Source organism: Pseudophryne corroboree, chromosome 1 (genome assembly GCF_028390025.1).
Source record: "Pseudophryne corroboree isolate aPseCor3 chromosome 1, aPseCor3.hap2, whole genome shotgun sequence".
Classification (NCBI taxonomy): Eukaryota; Metazoa; Chordata; class Amphibia; order Anura; family Myobatrachidae; genus Pseudophryne; species Pseudophryne corroboree.
Window position 1 is genome coordinate 822334704 of NC_086444.1, and position 24968 is coordinate 822359671.

Genomic DNA, 24968 nt, shown 5'->3' on the forward strand with positions numbered 1-24968 from the left:
TATGTAAGGACCATGGATAGACGGGCTCCGCAGGAGACATGGGCACTTTAAGAAAGAATTTAGTTCCTGGTGTGCACTGGCTCCTCCCTCCATGCCCCTCCTCCAGACCCCAGTTAGAGAAACTGTGCCCAGAGGAGATGGACAGTACAAGGAAAGGATTTTGTTAATCCAAGGGCAAGATTCATACCAGCCACACCAATCACACCGTATAACTTGTGATAACTACCCAGTTAACAGTATGAAAACAACATACCATCAGTGCAAGACCGATGCAACTATAACGTAACCCTTATTGAAGCAATAACTATATACAAGTATTGCAGAAGAAGTCCGCACTTGGGACGGGCGCCCAGCATCCTCTACGGACTACGACAAATAGATTTACCGGTAAGTAAAATCTTATTTTCTCTAACGTCCTAGAGGATGCTGGGGACTCCGTAAGGACCATGGGGATTATACCAAAGCTCCCAAACGGGCGGGAGAGTGCGGATGACTCTGCAGCACCGATTGAGCAAACATGAGGTCCTCCTCAGCCAGGGTATCAAACCTATAGAATTTTGCAAAAGTGTTTGAACCTGACCAAGTAGCAGCTCGACATAGCTGTAGTGCCGAGACCCCCCGGGCAGCCGCCCAAGAAGAGCCCACCTTTCTAGTGGAATGGGCCTTGACCGATTTTGGTAACGGCAATCCAGCCGTAGAATGCGCTTGCTGAATCGTGTTACAAATCCAGCGAGCAATAATTTGAAGCAGGGGCACCAATCTTGTTGGATGCATACAGGACAAACAACGCTTCAGTTTTCCTGACTCTAGCTGTTCTGGCCACGTAAATTTTCAAAGCCCTGACCACATCAAGTAACTCAGAATCCTCCAAGTCCCGTGTAGCCACAGGCACCACAAAAGATGATACCACTTACGGCAGAAATTGCGAACGGGTCCGCAATTCTGCTCTATCCATATGGAAAACCAGATAGTGGCTTTTATGTGACAACGCCGCTAATTCTGACACACGTCTAGCCGAAGCCAAAAACTAATAACATGACCACCTTCCACGTGAGATATTTTAACTCCGCCGTTTTAAGTGGTTCAAACCAGTGTGACTTTAGGAAACTTAACACCACGCTAAGATCCCAAGGTGCCACCGGAGGCACAAAAGGAGGCTAAATACGCAGCACTCCTTTTACAAACGTCTGAACTTCTGGTAGAGAAGCCAACTCTTTTTGAAAGAAAATGGATAGGGCCGAAATCTGAACCTTAATGGAGCCTAAGTTTTAGGCCCAAATTCACTCCAGTTTGTAGGAAGTGAAGGAAACTGCCCAGATGGAATTTTTCCGTAGGAGCATTCCTGGCCTCACAACAAGAAACATATTTTCGCCATATACGGTGATAATGTTAAGATGTCACGTCCTTCCTAGCCTTTATCAGCGTAGGAATGACCTCATCCGGAATGCCTTTTTCCGCTAGGATCCGGCGTTCAACCGCCATGCCATCAAACGCAGCCGCGGTAAGTCTTGGAAAAGACATGGGCCCTGTTGCAACAGGTCCTGCCTTAGAGGGAGAGGCCATGGATTTTCTGTAAGCATTTCCTGCAGATCCGGATACCAGATCCTTCGTGGCCAATCTGGAACAATGAGGATTGTTCTCACTCCTCCTTTTTCTTATTATTCTCAACCCTTGGGTATGAGAGGAAGAGGAGGAAATACATAGACTGACTGGAACACCCACGGTGTCACTAGGGCATCTACCGCTACTGCCTGAGGGTCTCTTGACCAGGCGCAATAACTCTGCAGCTTTTTGTTGAGGCGGGACGCCATCCTGTCTATCTGTGGCAGTCCCCACCGAACTGCAGTCTGTGCGAAGACTTCCTGATGAAGTCTCCACTCTCCAGGACGTATGTCTGGTGAGGAAGTCTGCTTCCCAGTTGTTCACTTCCGGAATGAACACTGTTGACAGTTCTCTTACATGATTCTCCGCCCAGCGAAGAATTCTGGTGGCTTTCGCCATCGCCACTCTGCTCCTTGTGCCGCCTTTGCGGTTTACATGAGCTACTGCGGTGACGTTGTCTGACTGGATCAGAACCGGTTGGTCGCGAAGAAAGGTCTCCGCTTGACGTAGGGCGTTGTATATGGCCCTTAGTTCCAATATGTTGATGTGAAGACAAGTCTCTTGACTTGACCAAAGACCTTGGAAATTTCTTCCCTGTGTGACTGCTCCCCAGCCTCGGAGGCTCGCGTCCGTGGTCACCAGGATCTAGTCCTGAATGCAGAATCTGCGGCCCTCTAGAAGGTGAGCACTCTGCAGCCACCACAGGAGAGATACCCTGGCCCTGGGGGATAGGGTGATCAACTGATGAATCTGTAGATGTGACCCGGAACACTTGTCCAGTAGTTCCCATTGGAAAGTCCTCACATGGAACCTGCTGAAGGGAATGTTTTTCCTAGGACTCGAGTGCAGTGATGCACTGACACCTGTCTTGGTTTCAATAGGTCCCTGACTAGAGTCATGAGTTCCTCGGCCTTCTCTATCTGAAGGTAAACCCATTTCTGGTCTGTATCCAGAATCATACCCAAGAAGGGCAGACGAGTTATAGGAACCAACTGTGACCTCGGGAAATTGAGAATCCAGCCGTGTTGCTGTGACACCTTCAGCGAAAGTGACACGCTGTTCAACAACTGCTCTTTTGATCTCGCCCTTATTAGGAGATCGTCCAAGTATGGGACAACTGTGACTCCTTGCTTGCGTAGGAGCATCATTATTTCCGCCAATTACCCTGAAATTGGTATGACAATCCTGTTGTCACAACTGAGGGCCTGAGCTGACGGGAGGCAGCCTCAGTTGTAGGGGCTGAGATGTAACGGAACCTGGGAGGTTGTATCAGACCCCTAGACATGTAAGTAACATGTAGAATAACTGCCCGAAGGCGTGACCACGACAACCAGGATAAAAGTCAATGATGTTTATTATGACAAACTCCGTAACACAGCAGCAGTAAAAGGAAACATAAAAGTCAACAGAGGATAAATACAATTCCTGGGTACTACAGGGTGGCAAGGGCCACAGGCACTGGTAGTGTGAGACAGTTCTTATAATCTTCTAGTTGGAAAGTCCTTACCAGGCCTGACTGTAGCAATGGAGAGAACCCAGTATCGTACCAGCTGATGTTCCAGGAAAGGCTGGGCTGCTGAAGGTAAAACGGCTGCTGTGGATACTGGCTGGAACCAGACTGTTGTTGGTACGGAGTGGATACTGGCTGGAACCAGTTAAATAATAAACGAACTTGAGAGCGATGAAATAATAATGCCGGTGGAGAGTGGTAAACTGCAGAAAAGGACACCGGCCCTTTAAGAGAAGCTATACACTGCTGGAAGCTGGGCTGGAAGCAGGTGATTGTTTGAGAGCGGTGAAATAATAATACCGGTGGAGAGTGGTAAACTGCAGAAAGGACACCGGCCCTTTAAGAGAAGCTGTACACTGCTGGAAGCTGGGCTGGAAGCAGGTGATTGTTGTAGCTGGAAACAGGTGAGTCCAGAATGGATCGGAGAGTCAGGCTACACCGCAGATGGAATGCTGGTGCGGGTCTCTATAGCAGAAGTCTGGAGACAGGAGCTGGAACCTGGAAGACAACCACAGGAGAGAGACAAACTGGAACTAGGTTAGACAACCAAAGCACTGACGCCTTCCTTGCTCAGGCACAGCTTACTTATACCTGCAGCAAGGAAGGGGTTGGCTAGGCAATTATGCAAATCAACAATACAGACAGCAGATTGGTGGAAATGATCAGATGACAAAATCCAAGATGGCTGCGCCCATGCAGACACTTGGAGGGAAGTTTGGTTTGTAATCCATGTGAGAATTGAAGCAGCAATGGCGGCGCCGGCCACAGGAGACAGGAGACGCCAGACTGATGAATGCACATCCCAACCACGCGGGCACAGCGGAGGCCGCGGCTGACGTAATCGCCACTCTGACACTTTGCATGCAGAAACTCAGGGACGGCGGCGGAGGCCGCGGGAGACGCCATGCCAGATGTAATATGGCGTTTACTGTGACCGCGTCTCAGAGAGACAGGAGAGGATGCAGGAATGTAAACATCAGGATAACAGATGGGATCCGGTCCAGGAGCGCTGAGCCAGCCTTAGGAGGCATCTGAAGGGTAAGTAATGGCGTCCAGATACCCGGATCGTGACAGCACCCCCCCCCCCTTTAGGAGTGGCCCCAGGACACTTCTTAGGCTTTAAAGGAAACTTTGCGTGGAAATTTCGGACCAAGGCAGGAGCATGGACGTCTGAGGCATTGGTCCAAGAGCGTTCTTCAGGACCATAGCCCTTCCAGTCAATGAGGTATTGTAACTGACCGTAACGGAAACGTGAGTCCAAAATCTTGGCCACCTCGTACTCGACTCCCCGTTGAGTCTGAACTTTGGGAGCTGGAGGAAGTGCGGAATGAAACCGATTCAGGATCAGCGGTTTCAACAAAGAAACATGAAATGTCCTGGGTATTTTCAAGAAGGATGGTAACTGTAACCTGTAGGCAACAGGATTGATGACTTGTTCAATCTTGAAGGGTCCGATGTAGCGAGGTGCAAATTTCATGCTGGGAACTCTCAACCTCAAATTCTTCGTGGACAGCCACACACGATCACCCACCTTGAGAGCAGGAACCGCTCTACGCTTCCTATCGGCAAACTTCTTATACCTGAATGAGGCTTTAAGCAGGGCTGCGCGGACGTTCCTCCAGTTATTTGAAAACTGACGCAAGGTGACATCCACTGCTGGAACAGAAGTTGCGGGAAGCGGTTGGAATTCTGGGACTTTAGGGTGGAATCCATAATTAATGAAGAATGGTGTAGAAGAAGATGAGGAATGGTATTGATTGTTGTGGCTGAACTCGGCCCAAGGAAGGAGTTGAACCCAGTCATCTTGAGAGGAAGACACATATATACGGAGGAAGGCCTCCAAGTCCTGATTCACCCTCTCGGTTTGACCATTGGTCTGAGGATGGTAAGCCGTGGAAAACTTTAACTTGACTTGGAGGGCTTGACACAAACTTCGCCAAAATTTGGCTACAAATTGTACTCCACGATCCGAGATGATCTCTTCAGGAAGACCGTGAAGTCGGAAGATCTCTTGTATAAACACTTGAGCCAACTTGGAAGCTGACGGAAGACCGGTGAGAGGGATGAAATGTGCCATCTTGGTGAACCGGTCAACTACCACCCAGATGGTATTAAACTTGTTGCAGATAGGTAGATCGGAAACAAAGTCCATCGACAAATGGGTCCAAGGTCGACGGGGAACAGATAATGGAACCAGTTGCCCCGCAGGCGACTGGTGGGAGACTTTGTGTTGGGCACACTTTGGGCAGGAGACAATAAATTCCATAACGTCCTTCTTCAGAGTTGGCCACCAGTAGGACCTAGAAATAAATTCAAGGGTTTTCTGAATGCCTGTATGTCCAGCAAAACGGGAAGCATGGGCCCAATGCATGAGCTTCTTCCTTAGAACTGGCTTAACAAAACTTTTCCCTGGTGGAGGCGTAGAGTCCATCCCTACCGTGGAGAATGCCAACGGATTAATAATAGGATGCTTGTCTGCAGACTCGGACTCATTTTCTTGCTCCCATGAGCGGGAAAGGGCATCGGCCTTACGATTCTGAGAACCCGGACAGAACTGGAGTTTAAAGTCAAACCTAGAGAAGAAAAGTGCCCATCTGGCCTGACGAGGATTCAGACATTGTGCGCCTTTGAGATATAAAAGATTTTTGTGGTCGGTAAGTATGGTGATTGAGTGGGAAGCTCCCTCCAACAGGTATCTCCACTCCTCCAGACCGAGCTTGATGGCTAGCAACTCCTGATCGCCAATGGCATAGTTGCGCTCAGCTGGGGAGAACTTCCGGGAGAAGAAACTGCAAGGATGTAGATGTCCATCTTTGGCCCTCTGGGATAACACTGCTCATACTCCAACGGAGGAGGCATCTACCTCTAAGATAAAAGGAGAGTCGGTGTCGGGCTGTTTCAGAACTGGTGCAGAGATGAACCGTTGCTTCAGAAGGTGAAAGGCCTGTGTAGCTTCCTCGGACCACTTGGACGGATTAGCACCTTTCTTGGTTAATGCAGTGATAGGCGCCACAATGGTGGAAAAGTCTCGTATAAATTTTCTATAATAATTGGCGAACCCTAAGAACCTCTGGACCCCTTTGAGGCTTAAGGGTATAGGCCAATTCTGGATTGCTTGGAGTTTCTCAGGATCCATCTCTAGTCCGGAACCGGACACAATGTAACCTAGAAACGGAATGGTTTTAACTTCAAACACACACTTCTCCAATTTACAATAGAGGTGATTGACACGGAGACGGGAAAGAACCTCTTTTACCCAGAAACGATGATCTTCGAGATTATTAGCAAAGATGAGGATGTCGTCTAGATAAACCACGACATGGCGGTACAAGATGTCCCTGAAAATCTCATTCACGAAGTGCTGGAAGACTGCTGGAGCGTTGCTCAATCCGAAGGGCATGACGAGGTACTCATAATGTCCGTCACGGGTGTTAAAGGCGGTCTTCCACTCGTCACCCTCACGGATTCGGATGAGATTGTAGGCACCCCTCAAGTCCAGCTTTGTGAAAATAGTTGCACCACTAACTCTATCAAAGAGCTCGGTAATCAGGGGTAAAGGGTATCGGTTCTTGACGGTAATATCGTTCAGACCTCTGTAGTCGATGCACGGACGCAGACCACCGTCTTTCTTCTTAACGAAGAAGAAGCCTGCGCCGGCTGGAGAAGAAGATGGTCGGATGAAACCCTTCGCCAGGTTCTCTTTGATGTACTCTTCCATGGAGTGTGTCTCAGGCAGAGACAACGGATAAGTTCGGCCTCGCGGTGGAACCTTCCCTGGAATGAGGTCGATTGGGCAGTCCCATTCTCTATGAGGAGGAAGGATATCAGCAGAGGCTTTACTGAACACGTCCGTGAAGTCTTGATATGGAGGAGGCGGAACATCAGATGACCTGGGGAAGGAAGAACAAACAGGAAGAACTTTGGCTAAACAAGTCTCAGCACAGGAGGGACCCCATGCCAGTATTTGCGTACTCGTCCAGTCAATTGATGGGTTGTGGAGACGGAGCCATGGAAGGCCTAAAACCACTGGATGTGTGGCTCTTGGAATCACTAAAAAAGAAATATACTCAGAATGAAGAACTCCCACTCTCAGACGAACTGGAAGAGTCCTTAAGGAAATGACTGCGTCAAAAATCTTGCTGCCATCCACGGCAGTCAAAGAGATGGACGAGGACAGTCTCTCGGTGGGTAGGGACCACCGTTTAACATAAGCTTCGGTTATGAAATTCCCAGCTGCTCCGGAATCAAGGAGGGCAATGACGTTCCTGTAAAGTTGAGCAATTTGGAGCGACACTGGGAGGTTACAGTCATGAGGAGATGGAGAGGAGATCATTACTCCTAGCCGGCCCTCTCCTTGGCGAGCTAGGATCTGGAGTTTCCCGGACGTTTGGGACAGGCATTGATAGTGTGCGACGGAGCTGCACAGTAGAGACAGAGAGACTCAGAGAGACGTCTTCGGCGCTCAGCGGGAGATAGACGAGAACGACTAATTTGCATAGGCTCATCCTTGGATGGAGATGGTTGACGAGGAGGAGGAGCAGAAGATTTAGGAGTAGATGATCTTCCTCGCTCAGTTGCTCTCTCTCTGAAACGTAGATCAACCTTCGTGCAAAGAGAAATTAGCTCATCCAACTTAGAGGGCAAGTCTCTGGTAGCTAACTCATCCTTGATGCGTTCTGATAAGCCATGCCAGAATGCAGCATACAGGGCCTCGTCGTTCCATGCCAGTTCGGATGCCAGGATTTTAAACTGTATAAGATACTGTCCCACAGTACGTGTTCCCTGGCGTAAACGGAGAATCTCAGATGAAGCAGATGTTATCCGTCCTGGCTCGTCGAAGATGCGCCTGAATGTAGCTACAAAGTCAGTATAGGAGGATAGCAGGGGATCAGACTTCTCCCATAAAGGTGATGCCCAGTCAAGGGCTGAGCCACTGAGAAGGGAGATGATATAGGCAATTTTGGTACGGTCACTGAAGAAATTGCCAGGTAGAAGCTCAAAGTGGATTTCACATTGATTGAGAAATCCCCTGCAGAACCTTGGAGATCCATCAAATTTTGCTGGCGTTGGAAGATGAAGATGTGGACTGGAAATGGGTAAGGTGGGTGGGGTTACAGCTGGTGTCACTGTAGTGGACGCACCGGACGTGCCAGGTCCACGGAGGGTCGTTTGAATCCCATCCAGCCGTGTAGAGAGATCCTGGAGACAGCGGATGATGTGGCCCTGTGCAGCCTCCTGATGTTCAAGTCGGGCTGCCAGTTCTTGCATTGGCCTGGCCGCTTGATCCTGGTCTCCGGCTGGATTCATTAGGTCAGTGCTTACTGTCACAACTGAGGGCCTGAGCTGACGGGAGGCAGCCTCAGTTGTAGGGGCTGAGATGTAACGGAACCTGGGAGGTTGTATCAGACCCCTAGACATGTAAGTAACATGTAGAATAACTGCCCGAAGGCGTGACCACGACAACCAGGATAAAAGTCAATGATGTTTATTATGACAAACTCCGTAACACAGCAGCAGTAAAAGGAAACATAAAAGTCAACAGAGGATAAATACAATTCCTGGGTACTACAGGGTGGCAAGGGCCACAGGCACTGGTAGTGTGAGACAGTTCTTATAATCTTCTAGTTGGAAAGTCCTTACCAGGCCTGACTGTAGCAATGGAGAGAACCCAGGATCGTACCAGCTGATGTTCCAGGAAAGGCTGGGCTGCTGAAGGTAAAACGGCTGCTGTGGATACTGGCTGGAACCAGACTGTTGTTGGTACGGAGTGGATACTGGCTGGAACCAGTTAAATAATAAACGAACTTGAGAGCGATAAAATAATAATGCCGGTGGAGAGTGGTAAACTGCAGAAAAGGACACCGGCCCTTTAAGAGAAGCTATACACTGCTGGAAGCTGGGCTGGAAGCAGGTGATTGTTTGAGAGCAGTGAAATAATAATACCGGTGGAGAGTGGTAAACTGCAGAAAGGACACCGGCCCTTTAAGAGAAGCTGTACACTGCTGGAAGCTGGGCTGGAAGCAGGTGATTGTTGTAGCTGGAAACAGGTGAGTCCAGAATGGATCGGAGAGTCAGGCTACACCGCAGATGGAATGCTGGTGCGGGTCTCTATAGCAGAAGTCTGGAGACAGGAGCTGGAACCTGGAAGACAACCACAGGAGAGAGACAAACTGGAACTAGGTTAGACAACCAAAGCACTGACGCCTTCCTTGCTCAGGCACAGCTTACTTATACCTGCAGCAAGGAAGGGGTTGGCTAGGCAATTATGCAAATCAACAATACAGACAGCAGATTGGTGGAAATGATCAGATGACAAAATCCAAGATGGCTGCGCCCATGCAGACACTTGGAGGGAAGTTTGGTTTGTAATCCATGTGAGAATTGAAACAGCAATGGCGGCGCCGGCCACAGGAGACAGGAGACGCCAGACTGATGAATGCACATCCCAACCACGCGGGCACAGCAGGGCCGCGGCTGACGTAATCGCCACTCTGACACTTTGCATGCAGAAACTCAGGGACGGCGGCGGAGGCCGCGGGAGACGCCATGCCAGATGTAATATGGCGTTTACTGTGACCGCGTCTCAGAGAGACAGGAGAGGATGCAGGAATGTAAACATCAGGATAACAGATGGGATCCGGTCCTGGAGCGCTGAGCCAGCCTTAGGAGGCATCTGAAGGGTAAGTAATGGCGTCCAGATACCCGGATCGTGACACCTGTACCGCAATTGTCAGGTACGCCTGATGGGGTGGATAAATGGGAACATGAAGGTATGCAGCCTTTATATTTAGATACACCATCAAATCCCCCCCTTCCAGGCTGGCGATGATCGCTCTGGGCGATTCCACTTTAAATTTGAACCTTTTCCCGTATAGGTTCAGAGATTTTAAGTTTAAAAATAGGTCTGACCGAACCGTACGGTTTCGGGACTACAGCCAAGGTTGAGTCATATCGCCTTCCTTGTTGCAGGAGGGGAACCTTGAGCACCACCTGTTGGAGATACAATGTGTGAATTGTATTTAATATTATCTCCCTTCCTGGGGGAGAAGCCGGTAGGTCCGATAAGGAAAATCCGGCGAGGAGGCACCTTTTGAATTCCAGCTTGTAACCCTGAGAAACAATTTTTTATTGCCCTGGGAACCACCTGAGAGTGAACTCAGATGTGGCTGAAGAGTCGAAGACGTGCTCCCACTGGGGCGGACTCTCTTAGCGGAGCTCCAGCGTCATGCGTTGCATGTAGTAGAGGCCGGGGAGGACTTCTGTTCCTGGGAACTAGCTGTGCCCTGTACCCTTACCTCTGGTAAGAAAGGACGCTCCTCGTACTTTCTTGTTATTCTGCGACCGAAAGGACTGCATTTGATAATGTCGTGCTTTCTTAGGCTGTGAGGGAATATAAGGCAAAAGATCAGAATTACCAGCTATAGCTGTGGAGACCAGGTCCGAGAGCCCTTCTCCACACAATTCCTCAGCCTTGTAAGGTAAACCTTCCATATGCCTCTTTTAGTCGGCATCACCTGTCCATTGCATGTTCCACAGGACACTTCTAGCAGAAATCGACATAGCGTTGACTCTAGAACCCAGTAGACTAATGTCTCTTTGGGCATGTTTTATATAATTCTCCTCTCTTCACAGGTAAAAACACCATCTTCATGCTTGTATATCTGAGTCTCTCATCTCTCTCTGGCTACACTTTTCACACCCCAAGGAAGTTTGTCTGCAAATGTCTGTGATCCTTCTTCAATGCAAAATAACCTCTGTTAATTAGCTGAACTTCTGATTGCATACCTCCCCCTTTGCCAGCTGATATAGTTGGAGCATTTAAGAGCAATATTATCAAGGCCTGCAGTCAGGACTTGGCCTGCTTGCAATTGTGAAGAATGCAATTGTTAAGAATATGATTTAAGAATGGAGTTAGAACCGGAGTTTGAACTGGATTTGGACTACGCTAAAATCTCGAATAATACAATTTCCCCAAACACTGCAACTCGGGACCATCATGTGGCCTCTCCTCACCTCTGCCTTGAGAACACCAGGACCAATGCCTGCTACTTCTCTGTCCAAGAACATCATGACTGCCCCCAAGACTACCCCTCAAGCTGAGCAGGGAACTGAGGGGCGTGCGCATCAGGACCAGATTTTGCTGGGTCAGTTCCATTGGACATTAGTGTGCACTCCACATTCTTACACCCACCCGCACTGCTCCCCACACTCTCACACACACCCGCACTGCTCTCATGAGACCAGGACATTTATCATTTTCACAAATTAATGTTTTCCTGCAAATGTGTCTCTCTCTTCTTTCTTCTTACAGGGTACTTTCCCCCCACTGTGTGCTATTCCTGTAATGTGTACCTCCATTGGTTGCACACCCTGCCAGCAGTAACCTACACAGTGCGCCTCACATGGCTGCCTCGGATGGTTCCTCCATGGGCAGGGTGTGCTTTATTTGGATCTTTCCATGCAGGGTATAGCATACTCCTACACTCGTGTCAGCTTTCCCGTCAATGCATTTGGCCCTTGTATGGCTCATCTCCCACTGTGTAACCTTCGTAGTGCGCCCAACACGGCTGCCTTATCTGGTAAACTTGTGGATGGGATGAAAAATACATGGACCTGATGGTTTTACTGGAACCCTACTCTGAACCTAAGGACTCTGCAATCTCCCCGTTTTGTGTTCTCTTCTAGGGGTGGACTATTCCACCCTGGGTAATCCTACGCAGAGCGCCTAAGATGGCTGCCGCACCTGGTACCCTGTGAGGGTGGAATACACAACCCCTGGAGGTTATTACCCAAAATGCTTACACCAACCCTGCATTATGCTTTCTGTCTTTATTGTCTGTGTGGTTTATTTTTTGATGTAATACTTAAATCTTCTGTATTATGTGCATTGTTTGAGTTCTAGTTGGCGCCGCGGATGGCTGCCTCGGTGCTGCTCTGCCAAGCAGCCTTTGTGTTTAGTCCTACATGTATAATATGTCTAATATGTTGAGTCTATTGTACAGTTGCAATGTGCAGTATCAACTCATACGTGTAATGTGTGTAATGTATGCTATGTTCTTCCCCCTTCGTATGCTATGTATTCCCCCTTCATGTTGCTGCTTGGCGATGCATTGTACCACAAAGAATTCCTAGTGTACGTGAGTACACCTGGCCAATAAAGCTTATTCTGATTCTGAGATAGATATATATATATATATATATATATATATATATATATATAAGACAGCATCTTATATATATATATATATATATATATATATATATACATATATATATATATATACATATACATACCCTCCAACATTTTACACAGAAAAATCGGTACAAATCCGAAAAAGGGGCGTGGTCACGGGTAAAGGGGGGCGTGGTCACGCCCCTTTCCCTATACTTTCAATGGAAGTTTGGAGAGCCAAAAATCGGTACAGACCATGAAAAAAAGGTACTGTACCTATTAAACAGGTACAGTTGGAGGGTATATATATATATATATATATATATATATACATATACTAGGGTCAATACCATGGTATCCTTATCTAGGGTTTTAATCTCCGCTGATAAGGTATCTGTCCACGCTGCTACAGCGCTATAAACCCATGCCGACACAATCGCCGGTCTGTGGAGTGTACCAGAATGTGTGTAAATAGACTTCAAAGTACTTTTACTGCAAGCTATCTGCAGGATCCCTGAGGACAGCTGTTAAGTCAGCGCTACCTTTTGGGTAAACGTGACAAAGCTTTGTCCACCCTAGGGGAAGATTCCCATCGTATCCTGGCCCTAGTAGGGAAAGGATACTCCCTGAGAATTCTTTTTGGGAAGCTGCAGCTTCTTGTCTGGAGATTCCCGCTCTTTTTCTTCATGAGAGGAGGGAAATTTACCTCAGCTTTCTTCCCCTTAAACATGTGTAACCTCGTGTCAGGGACAGATGAGTCATCAGTGATATGCAAAACATCTTTTATTACAATAATCATATATTGAATACTTTTCTGCCAGTTTTGGCTGTAACTTTGCATTATCGTAGTCGAGACTGGAGTCAGACTCCGTGTCGATATCAGTGTCTATTATTTTGGATAGTGAGCATTGTGAGACTCTGAAGGTCTCTGCGACATAGGGACAGACCTGTGTAGATTCACTGTCTGTTCTCTAATCTTTTGTGCAATAAATTTACCTCAGCACTTTATTTCACATATCCAATCAGGTGTCGGCGTTGTCGACGGACACCACTCACACACACATTTGCTCCATCTCCTCCTTAGGAGAGCCTTTTACCTCAGACATGTCGACACACACGTACCGACACACCACACACTCAGGGAATGCTCATCTGAAGATAATTCCCCCACAAGGCCCTTTGGAGAGACAGAGAGAGAGTATGCCAGCACACACCCCAGCGCTATATGACCCAGGAAAAAACACAGCAATTTAATGTTTACCCAGTAGCGCTGTTATTATCTGCGCCGAATTATGTGCCCCCCTCTTCTTTAAAACCCTCTCTTCTACCGTGGTATAAGCAGGGGAGAGTCCGGGGAGCTTCCTCTCAGCGGTGCTGTGGAGAAAAACATGGCGCTGGTGAGTGCTGAAGGAGAAGCCCCGCCCCCTCGACGGCGGGCTTCTGTCCCGCTAAAAGTGTAAAATTGGCGGGGGCTCATGCATATATACAGTGTCCAGCTGTATATATGCTCCTTTTGCCAAATAAGAGGTTTATATTGCTGCCCAGGGCGCCCCCCCTGCGCCCTGCACCCTTACAGTGACCGGAGTATGTGAGGTGTATGGGAGCAATGGCGCACAGCTGCAGTGCGTTACCCCAGTGAAGATCATGAAGTCTTCTGCCGCCTCTGAAGTCTTCTTTTCTTCTCATACTCACCCGGCTTTTATCTTCCGGCTCTGCGAGGGGGACGGCGGCGCGGCTTCGGGACGGACGGCGAGGGTGAGATCCTGCGTACCAATCCCTCTGGAGCTAATGGTGTCCAGTAGCCTAAGAAGCAGGACCTAGCTTCAGAGAGTAGGGCTGCTTCTCTCCCCTCAGACCCACGATGCAGGGAGTCTGTTGCCAGCAGAGCTCCCTGAAAATAAAAAACCTAACAAAATACTTTCTATCAGTAAACTCAGGAGAGCTCACTGAAAAGCACCCAGCTCGTCTGAGCACAGTATCAAACTGAGGTCTGGAGGAGGGGCATAGAGGGAGGAGCCAGTGCACACCAGAACCTAAATTCTTTCTTAAAGTGCCCATGTCTCCTGCGGAGCCCGTCTATCCATGGTCCTTACGGAGTCCCCAGCATCCTCTAGGACGTTAGAGAAAAAAACTTTTTCCGTTGTCATTACGGGGTATTGTGTGTAGAATTTGAAAGAAAAAATGTATTTATTCCATTTTGGAATAAGGCTGTAACATAACAAAACATGGAAAAAGTGATGCGCTGTGAATACTTTCAGGATGTACTGTATCCGTATGATGGGGAAAGGGTGATGCCTTGGAGGGGGAGAAGGTGACAGGAGAGAGATGGTGATGAGGAGACAGTGACGCAGGAGAAAGGCAGAGGGTGAGGTAGTGGGTTGTTCCTTGTCCTTACACATTACGTACGCACAGTAGTAGTGCCCTTTACACATTACGCCCACACAGTAGTACTACTTACTGTATATATTTTATGTCACACAGTGGTGCCCCTTAAACATTATTCCACACAGTGATAGTGCCCCTTACACATTACGCTCATACAGTCATAATGTCCCTTACACATTATGTCTACACAGTAGTACAGTATTTATACCTGTTATACAAGTTACTCCCCAAAGTAGTGACCTTTAAACATTATGCCACACAGTAGTAGTGCCCCTTACACATTATGCCCATGCAGTAGTAGTCTCCCTTACACATTAAGCCCACATAGTAGTAGTGCCCCTTACACATTAAGCCCACATAGTAGTAGTGCCCCTTACACATTATGCCCACACAGTAGTAGTGCTCCTTACACATTATGCCCACACAGTAGTAGTGCTCCTTACACATTATGTCCACAAGGGCAAAATGGCAAACTCATCCATTCTAGCTGTCCATAATGGTCGCATCAATAAAGTACCTACGGCTGTGAGTCTGTCTCCTAACTCTCACTCTGCCGACAATGTCTGTCCCACATTCCCAGGCTCTGCTCCTGTGTGCCGGGTGGCACTGGCAGCTGCTGTGTTGGGGCTGGCTGGGGATGTGTGGTGCTGGCAAGCCCTTCCTGCTCTGATACTCAGTGTGCAGAACCTGGGAGTGCAGATGGGTCCGCCACATAGTCATGGCGTGGTGTTATGTCTGTCGCACATGCAAGTGCTCCTCTGGGAATGGATTTTTTGGGGGCCAGATTCTGTGGGGCCCATCCATGTGTTGCACGCCCCTCGGGACCTCAGGATTGAATATGGTGGGGGGAAATCACCACGCCCACTAAGGGTGGTGCCTCTGTTTGGCCGCACTGGTCGAACGTGCCTTGAGCCGGCCCTGGTTTTAAGACACACAGAGGTTGATGTATGAACCAGTGAAAAGAGTGAAGTGAACCAGTGGAGAAGTTGCCCATATTATTATTATTATTATTATTATTATTATTATTATCATCATTTACATGGCGCCACAAGGGTTCTGCAGTGCCTAAGAAAGTACATAAACAAATGAGCATAACAAGAAAACAGTGACTTATAGTAGAAGACGAGTACATGGTATATAAAAATGTTTGCATCAGCGGTCATAACACTGATGTAATCAGTGTGCCAGTTAGGTACAACGGTGGCTCCTGCCTACTGTAGGTGGTGTAGAGACAGCCGGGTCCTGGCACCTGCGCAATAGATCTCGGCACCAGGTTTCTATGGACTGCGTTGGCAGCAGCCCATAGAAGCCGGCTAGGGCTGCATGAAAGGCAGGGAGCGGCTTCCTACTGGAAGCATGCTCTCTGCTAATCACAGCGCAGTCTGACAGTCCCAGATGGAGCAAACACCTCCCAATGGGGCTGCCTGTAGTGTCTGTGACTGGCAGGTAGAACTTTCAATAGGAAGTCGTTACCAGTCACAGTGAAGCTAATGTAGTCACGGACTGCATCGGGCCTACTGACACTGAGGTGGCGGATTTTACTGGGTGGGCTACAGTCCTGCAGCTTATAGGTAAAATCCGACACTGGTTAGGTGCCATTGTAAGGAGTATAGAGTAGATGATAGTGTAAGTAAGAGAAGGAAAAGCACATGATGGAAGATGGCCTTGCTTGTAAAAGCTTAGAGTCAAAAGGGTGGGCAACCAATCAGCATGTCCCTATCATTTTATAAAGCGTACTTTAAAAATGTTTCCTCAAAGCTGATTGGGAAACTTCTCCACTGTTCCACTTCTCCACTCTTTATACTACGTCAAACATTAACCTCATAGTATTAAGTTTTTCTTGCTCCATATGTTTCCATAAAGTGAATTTAATTATCATGATGCATCTCTGCATGTATTATTATTATTATTATTATTATTATTATTATTATCATTTATTAACAGAATATAGCACCAGTATGCTATTAAGAACTGTACAAATGTGAAAAACCACAGTAATAAAACAAGACTGGGTATTAACAAGTAGACAAAGATGTATGAAGACAGTATCTAATATTTATCTCTTACCCCTGCTGCTAATTTTCAAATCCTTATTGAGGTGTCTTAAGCACTAATCTGTGTGCTGACGTCTCTAGCAGTGCAGAGTAGATACCAAAGTCATCAGTGCAGAACATAAATATAGTAAGTATTTTCCAGGGGGAAGAATCAGCTAGAAATATGACCTTTATCAGCAAACTACACCCAGGCTTTTGATGATGTGAGGGCACTGTGGATACCAGTACCCCCACTACATTCCTATCTCCAGAACTGCAGCTCACCAGTGAATACACTTCTTTTCAAAGGATTATTTCACTTGCCAATCTCAAACCAGCGATATTTCCTCGTTTTTGTTTTTGTAAATGAAGGATGACAGCATTGGAGTGCTTTGTCCTGGTTTATACATTTTAATTGATGTAAAAATCAAACACACACACAGAGGCTGCCAAGCTTCAATTAAGTGCAGAAAACATTCTCAACTGTAGCCTGCTGAGAAACTGGACATAAAAGTTTTAAATAAGATTTTTTTTGTGGAACTATCCGGCCACTAAACTTATTTATATTTGCATTTGTTTTCAATGGGTCACACTTTAGATTAAAAGAATATATATGGCAGCGTAATTGCATAGAGGGTGGCATGTTTGCCTTACCAAGCTGGGGTCATGGTTTCATTGCTGACCATTGTGTAGGAATTTAGACTATGTAAGCTTCAATAGGGCAGGGAATGATGTGAATGATTCCCGTATACAGTATCTTATTGTGAGAAAGGTGCTTTCTAAACAAAAATACGTACGTACGTACGTACGTACGTACGTACGTACGTACGTAAAATAAAAATAGATACAATTAACTGCAACTGTATCTACAATTTTGCTAAAGGGTTCTTTATTTGTAAATCTGCTAAGAGATTTAAGCCAGAGAATACCCTGTTGATAAGTGATACAAATGGATGAGAGCATCATAAGAAACAACACATAATTAAATTATATCTCATTAAATCCATTTCGTACTTACATTCTGTCATAACCTATGGCTTCTTTTACTGAGAAAAAAATATTGTTCCTCTGAGGAGATTAGAATACAGTACCTGTCAGGATGCAGATTTACAACCTCAGATATGACCTCATAGAGGAATTACCTCATGTGTCTTTCCAGATACCGTACAGGATTTTGGAAGGCACTCAGGGCAACACTTTCCAGGAACAGCAGCCAACATCTCATCCTAAAAATATAATTATGGCATATATTTTTACCTGTCAGTTACAGAAAGGAAGAGATGTAGACAAAAACACTTTTTCAATCAACGACTGGCTGTCAGGCCTGTACAGACAGGCCCGGAGTGACTTAGTTCACTTAATACTATACACACGTCGTGAGGCGCAGCAAATTCCATACGCCTCTAGTAATACATTATCATGCCCTCCAACATTTTACATACTGTATAAAAATCGGTACAAATTAGAAAAGGGGGCGTGACCGCAGGTAAAGGGGATGTGGCCATGCCCCCTTTCCTATACTTTCAATGGAAATTTGGAGTGTCAAAAATCGGTACAGACCATAAAAAAAGGTACTGTACCTGCCAAAAAGGTACATTGGAGGGTATGCCCGAGACAACTTCTTACAACTGCACATGAAACCATTAGGCAATGAGTATAGAAAACCTACATAAAATTCATATATTAATGAATAGATAACGTTCACATATTGCCAGTTTCTGACATGTACATAGGGGTCTATTTACTAAACAATAGAGAGAGATAAAGTGGAAAGAGATAAAGTGCCAGCTAAACAGCTCCTAACTGCCGTGTTACAGGTTGTGTTTGAAAAATGACAGGAGCTGATGACTGGAGCACCATTTAACATTCGGAACTACTGATAATAAGAATATCACTCGTTAAATCTGCCCCTGTATCTCTTTCCATTTTATCTCTCTCTAAGGTTTAGTAATAGACCCCATGTAGGCTACATATAGGTAAGCCATATACATAATACAGTCATGTTAAAGCACAAACTATATAGGCATTGCAGTTTGAAATTATGAAATCCTAATTTTATCCTGAGTAGCAAACAGTAAGATAAAACGGATTAACCGTGTAGTTTTCTCAGAAACAGTGGGAATTATGACCTAGCTACATTAGTTCTATGCAGCAGATTTCAAAACCAAATGAGGAGGCAATTTAAGTTATTCCTGCAGGGAAGAAAGTTGAAGTTTGGAGGCTCATCTCAACGTAACATCATTTCGACCTATTTTGTATTATCTTTATTAACTAGGACCATATTCAAAAAACAGTTACGTGAATTCACCTATTTCAAACCCCACTACAGGTGATTACAACTGTTTAAATACCTTATTGCATTAGGGGAATACATGGGAAAACAAAGTTACATAGTGTTTTGTTTTTTCTTGGTCTTGGTTATTAGCTTACACTATGAGCTTTTCTATGCAGGCCAGATATATTGTTTACTCTTTTTAATACACACCACAGTTTTTTCTCTTAAATATCATAAACCTTCTCAGTGTTTTACCTTTTCACACAGCATGGGCAGACAATCAGCTGTGAAGCACTGAGTCACCCCATTCCGGCAAATACATCTGGAACAGTGACTCAGCTTCCAGTCTTCTCCATCCTTCAGCACAAGGCCATCATTAAGAGAGCAAGGCTCTGCAACACATACACATAGAGGGTGATTTGTACTTGTCTGTAACTGTCTAATGTACTTATGTGCAGTTTGTATGTTTTATACCCTTTGAACAGCACTACAGAAATTTTGTTGTGCCATATAAATGAAAGATAATTATAATAAGCTATCCATGGTGGCATACTGACTTGTAACAGGGGAGACAAACAAACAGCGCAAGTCCCTCTTGGTTATATTTAGAAACCGTGGTTGAGACACTGTCTGAAAATCTATATATGACCTTTGTACGATTCCTAAGCTGGGTACACACTGCAGTGATGTCAGGACGATTTGCCATTTTGTAACGGCAAATCACCTACATCGCTCAGTGTGTAGGGGTGCTGCACATCTAACCAAGTAATATCGCTAGTAACCTTGTTTGTGCTAAAGAAGGACACAACATGATTGCTCTGTCCTTCATTAAAGTCTTTCCAGTGGTTACACTCAATCTGGGCTCAAGAGCATTCGTTTCGATGTCAGAATGAATGCCCATCACTCCAGTGTGTACCCAGCTTTAACAAGATGGTTCTAGTCCTTCCCACTTCGAACTACCTGGTTCACAAACACTGAAGAGAACAAGAATAAAACCCAGAAGGCAGAGGCGGCCCTAGGCATAGGCAAACTAGGCAAATGCATGGGGCATTTGGTATGCCTAGGCGCACAAGCAGCTTCTGCTGATTAAAATGATATGCAGGATGCCTATGTTGTGTGTGTGTCTGCAGCTGTATCTGCATACAAAATGCTACGCTACAGTGTATTGCTGGAAATCACTGTAAAGTAGCATTTCATATGCAAATACAGTCACAGTCACACACAGAATATAGGCATGCTGCATATAATTTTAATCAGCAGAAGCTGCTTGTGCATTTTAGCCACATAGTAATGTAAATAAGATGCATTTTTATCAATCAAACAAAGGCACCCGACATTAGCAGAGCTGCCAGCTGACTCGCGCCAGACATCTCCTGCTGCATGGCGTATTGAGGCAAGATGTATGAGGACACATCTGTATCCAAGCAGAGGCAGATGTCACAGTGTTAGCGGCCATGTAAGTGCTGTGTGGGGGTAGGTTGGTTGTGCAGTAGTGTTCGGCATATGTGTAAGGGGCATTATGTGTGTCATGTGTATAAATGCATTAATAATGTGCGGCAAATGTGTAAGGGGCACTATGTGTGTCAAGATGTGTATAGGTGTATAAGTGCACTAATAAAGTGTGGCATATGTGAAAGGGACATTATGTGTGTCATTATGTGTCAAAGGGTATTAATAATGTGCAGAATATGTGTAAGGGACATTGTGTATAAGGGCATTAATAAAGGTTGGCATAATGTGTAAGGCGCATTACAGAATGTTTATATAAGGACACTAATAATGTGTGTCATATGTGTAAGGGGCATTACTGTGGTATTATGTGTATAAATGCATTACTAATGTATAGAAATGGCACTACTATGTGGTCTAATGTGAATAAAGGGCAATATGGTGTGGTGTAATGTGAATAAGGAGAAATTCAGTGTGATGTAATGTGAATAAGGTGCACTACTGTGAAGAGTAACGTATATAAAGTAAAGTGGTATTACTGTGTGATGTAATGTGAAAAAGGGACACTATCACATGATAAAAAGTGAATAAAGGTGCACTACTGTGTGGCGTAATTTGAATTGGGGGTACTATTGTGTGGCCATGCCCCTTCCCTGCTAGAACATGCCCCTTTTTGGACTGTGCGCCGAATGTGTGCACTGTTCCTATTTAAAATATAGGGGGTAGGAACACCAAAATTAAGTTGTGGGTGAGGGGTAATGATGCTGGGAAAGGGGTGCAGGGTCAGAGCGAAACTAGCGGTGGTACTAGGGAGCATCAGCTAAAATCTTGCCTAGGGCATCATACTGCATACTCCATAATGAGATCATTCAAATGCTATTGATTGGTAATTCCATGGAAGTATTCCGATAGTTATAGATATGCATCTATACCTCTATCAATCTAGTGTTATATATGTACACATACATACATACATACATACATACATACATACAATAAAACACAAATGTTATCAGATAAGCATAATTATTCAATATACCACAGACTAGAACTCCTTAGTTTAAATTATTTCCCCATATGACAAAGGTGCTTCAATGTGTCTGATTCTAGGCAACCTCAAATCCATTTATCAACATTAAGGCAGTTACACAGATGTTTATGCAAGAGATGTATGTAACATATGTTCTGGGTGCAGCTCCCCTGGGAATCTGAAGTGCTGTGTGTATCACAGCTGTTGCTGCCCCCGGGGCGCAGCATTCGCCTTCGGGGGGGTGGGGGTCATTACTACCTGATCGCATGCTAGCTATTTCTTGCGCTGTGATCAGGTCAATACTCTGCAAAACTGTGCATGCATATGCACCGCAATGCGCAGGTGCGCTGTACGGGTACAAAGCGGATCGGTGCTGGGCGATGGATTTAACGAACAATCCATTCGCAAGATTGACAGGAAGAAGGTGTTTATGGGTGTCAACTGACCGTTTTCAGGGAGTGGTTGGAAAAACACAGGCGTGTCCAAGCGTTTGCAGGGCGGGTGTCTGACATCAATTCCGGCCCCGGACAGGCTGAAGTTATCGCAGCAGCTGAGTAAGTTCAGACCTACTCAGAAACTGCACAAACTGTTTTGTACTGCTCGGCTGCACAAGTGTTCGCACACTTGCAAAACAAAAATACACTCCCCCATAGGCTGCACTATGTGATCGCAAAGCTGCAAAAAATAGCTAGTGAGAGATCAACTCGGAATGACCCCAAACTCTCCTTCAAAGCCTGTCCCCAGACTCCAGTGAAAGCTAGCAAATGGGAGTCTGGGGGCGGGCTTAGAAGGAGAGTTATGCCGAATGCTGAGTCCAGGGTGCTGCACAGTGCCTGTGATAGACACAGCGCTGCCGATCCCGGGGGAACTGCAGCCAGCACTAATGTTACATACATCTCTGCATGTATGTTGATATGTGCTAACCGGCTCCCCCTCTTTACTATGTAGTCGGCTGGCCTGCAGCCGCTGCTGGTTATGATACCTTAGCCTTCCACTCAATATGGCAGATGTCAGTCCCATAAAATACATGAAATACAGTAGATGAAGAAACAAGGATCTATTTAGGTCTGTGCAGATTCACATCTGTGTTTTTGTTTTTAGAAATGTAAGTTAAAAAAAACTGCTTATAGATGACGTAGGAGACTCATTAAAATCCAATCAAACAATGCACCCCAGGTGCATCCTACAGTAATCAAGCTTTCATTAAAACCACTTGAAATAACGCATGCTAGACCCTTTCCATTTAATACAATCATCCAGCGCTGATAGTAAATGTCAGTAAATGGCATCACACTAAGTGTACTTAATTGGATTCAGGGTCTAATTTAAACAATTGGACTTTTTTCCTGTCACTAATTAGACAGCGCTGTCAACATAACAGGGTGACACGACCAGATAAGCGAGGTGAGAAAATAAATGAGCAAAAAATAAAACATTTAAATTAGTGTTGGCTACTTAGTATTCTATGGACGAGCGCCGATGTGAGCCGCACATAAAGATGTAAGTGCTGCACTCATGGTCAGAGCTGGGGTTCATGTCACTTACAGAGTCACAGAAATAATATGATTACTTCATTTGTACATGATAAAAGGACATATTTGTCTCCGCTCCCTGATACTGGCTGGAAGCAGTGGGCAGAGACTTACTTCCAGCCAGTCGCCTTTCCTGGGACTACCAGGTAGCAGTTGCTGATAGTTTTCTGATGGAAAGAATAAGGTAGCTCTGTTAGTAAGTCAGTAGGAATGAATAAGGCAATCAGATCATAGCTACCATGTCACAGGCTGGGTTTGAAAAATGACAGTTAGGAGCTGACTGGCTGGTGCATTATCACCTACCAATTTATCACTTCACCAGGCTTAATAAATGTGCCCCTCAGAATCTGGAGTTTTGTAGCAATATTGCAATGTGCAGCAGAAGTAATTCAGCTACGAGAAGTAACAACTTGCAGGACAAAAGAAAATGGATGAGCGTTACTCAGCAGCCCAAGTAGCAGCGTAGTTCCACCTCAAACAGGAGCAGTGGTACAGTGACGTGTTTTAACTAAATAGCCTCTATCAAAGATATAATATAGTATTGTGCCAATATAGGTGTATTATAGGAACTTAATTACTTCATGGTCCAGTCAGATACTGCCCATGATTTATTATTTTCCATTCAACTTGCCTCCACATGTTGGCCACACCTCCTTTCCAGGCACACTTGATTACTGGGATGGGAGTGCTGTAGCATGCACTTGTCCAGTGCGCCGTAGCTCCACAATATGCCAATATCACTTTAGCTCATTATGCAGTTATAAAGTGGAGGTACTTTATGATGCTGAAAATGTCTACTATGCAGTTAAAAAATTAAGTATTTATTCACTGTTTATTACACTGTAGAATACCTAACTGTCCCGATTTTGATGCAACAATTTGCAGGGGACAAGTGTATAGTGATGATTAAGACTAGTTGCAAACAGGTGCACACAAAGAGGTGGTCACATAACAAGATGCATCCATTCTGCCATACCTTCCAACTGTCCAGTTATTTTGGGACTGTCCCGCTGTCCCCACCCGCGGGCCACAGTGTCCCGCGGTGGAAGGGGGGGGGGGGGGCAGTTGGGAGTCTCCTGCACTTGCTGCTCTGTGCACAGCGTCTATTCTCTAGAGCCAGAGGGAGAGAGGGTATGCCAGCAGCTCACAGAGTTCTGACATGCCCCCAAAGTGACGAAAACCGGGGACTTTTCCCGGTGGGGCGTGGCCGATGTACCAGTTTATCAGCCACAAAAGTTGGGAGGTATGATTCTGCATCTGTGAGAATATTTGTCCTTTGTTTCAGCTACTCTGGAACAAACGCCCTCATTCCGAGTTGATCACTCGCTAGCAACTTTTTGCAGTGCTGCGATCAGATAGTTGCCGCCTATGGGGGAGTGTATTTTTGCTTTGCAAGTGTGCGAACGCTTTTGCAGCCGAGCGGTCCAAAAAAGTTTTTTGCAGTTTCTGAGTAGCTCTGGACTTACTCAGCCGCTGCAATCACTACAGTCTTTTTGGTCCCGGAATTGACGTCAGACACCCGTCCTGCAAACGCTTGGACACGCCTGCGTTTTCCCAAACACAGAAAACGGTCAGTTGACACCCATAAACGCCCTCTTTCTGTCAATCACCTTGCAATCGGCTGTACGAATGGATTCTTCGTAAAATCCATCGCCCAGCACCGATCCTCTTTGTACCCGTACGACGCCCCTGCGCATTGCGGTGCATGCGCAGTTTTGCCGAGTTTTAACCTGATCACAGCGCTGCAAAAAGTTGCTAGCGAGCGATCAACTCGGAATGACCCGCAACGTACATCTGACTTACTTGCAACTCTGCTTAGAGAGTGTAGATACTGTATGGGTTCAGTAAAACATTGAGGAAGCAATATATTATCTGGAGTTGTGTCAGATAAGTTCTCATACATTATATTAATTTTTTCCCCTTTCAACTTATTGAAGATGTTTCTAAACTTGTACCTCTGTCTCTTTCTTATACCCCTTT

At 45.9% G+C, this 24968-nt stretch overlaps 1 protein-coding gene across 1 annotated transcript in view; it reads right to left on the reverse strand.

Moving 5' to 3' along the window:
• FRAS1 (Fraser extracellular matrix complex subunit 1) overlaps positions 1–24968 on the reverse strand; it is an 887592-nt gene that overhangs the window by 496858 nt on the left and 365766 nt on the right. Inside the window, exons 6-7 of the mRNA XM_063919583.1 lie at positions 19233–19369; positions 17845–17928 (exon numbers count right to left, since the gene is read on the reverse strand). Of these exons, the coding sequence (XP_063775653.1) occupies positions 17845–17928; positions 19233–19369 (221 nt within the window). The remainder of the gene's footprint in view (positions 1–17844; positions 17929–19232; positions 19370–24968) is intronic.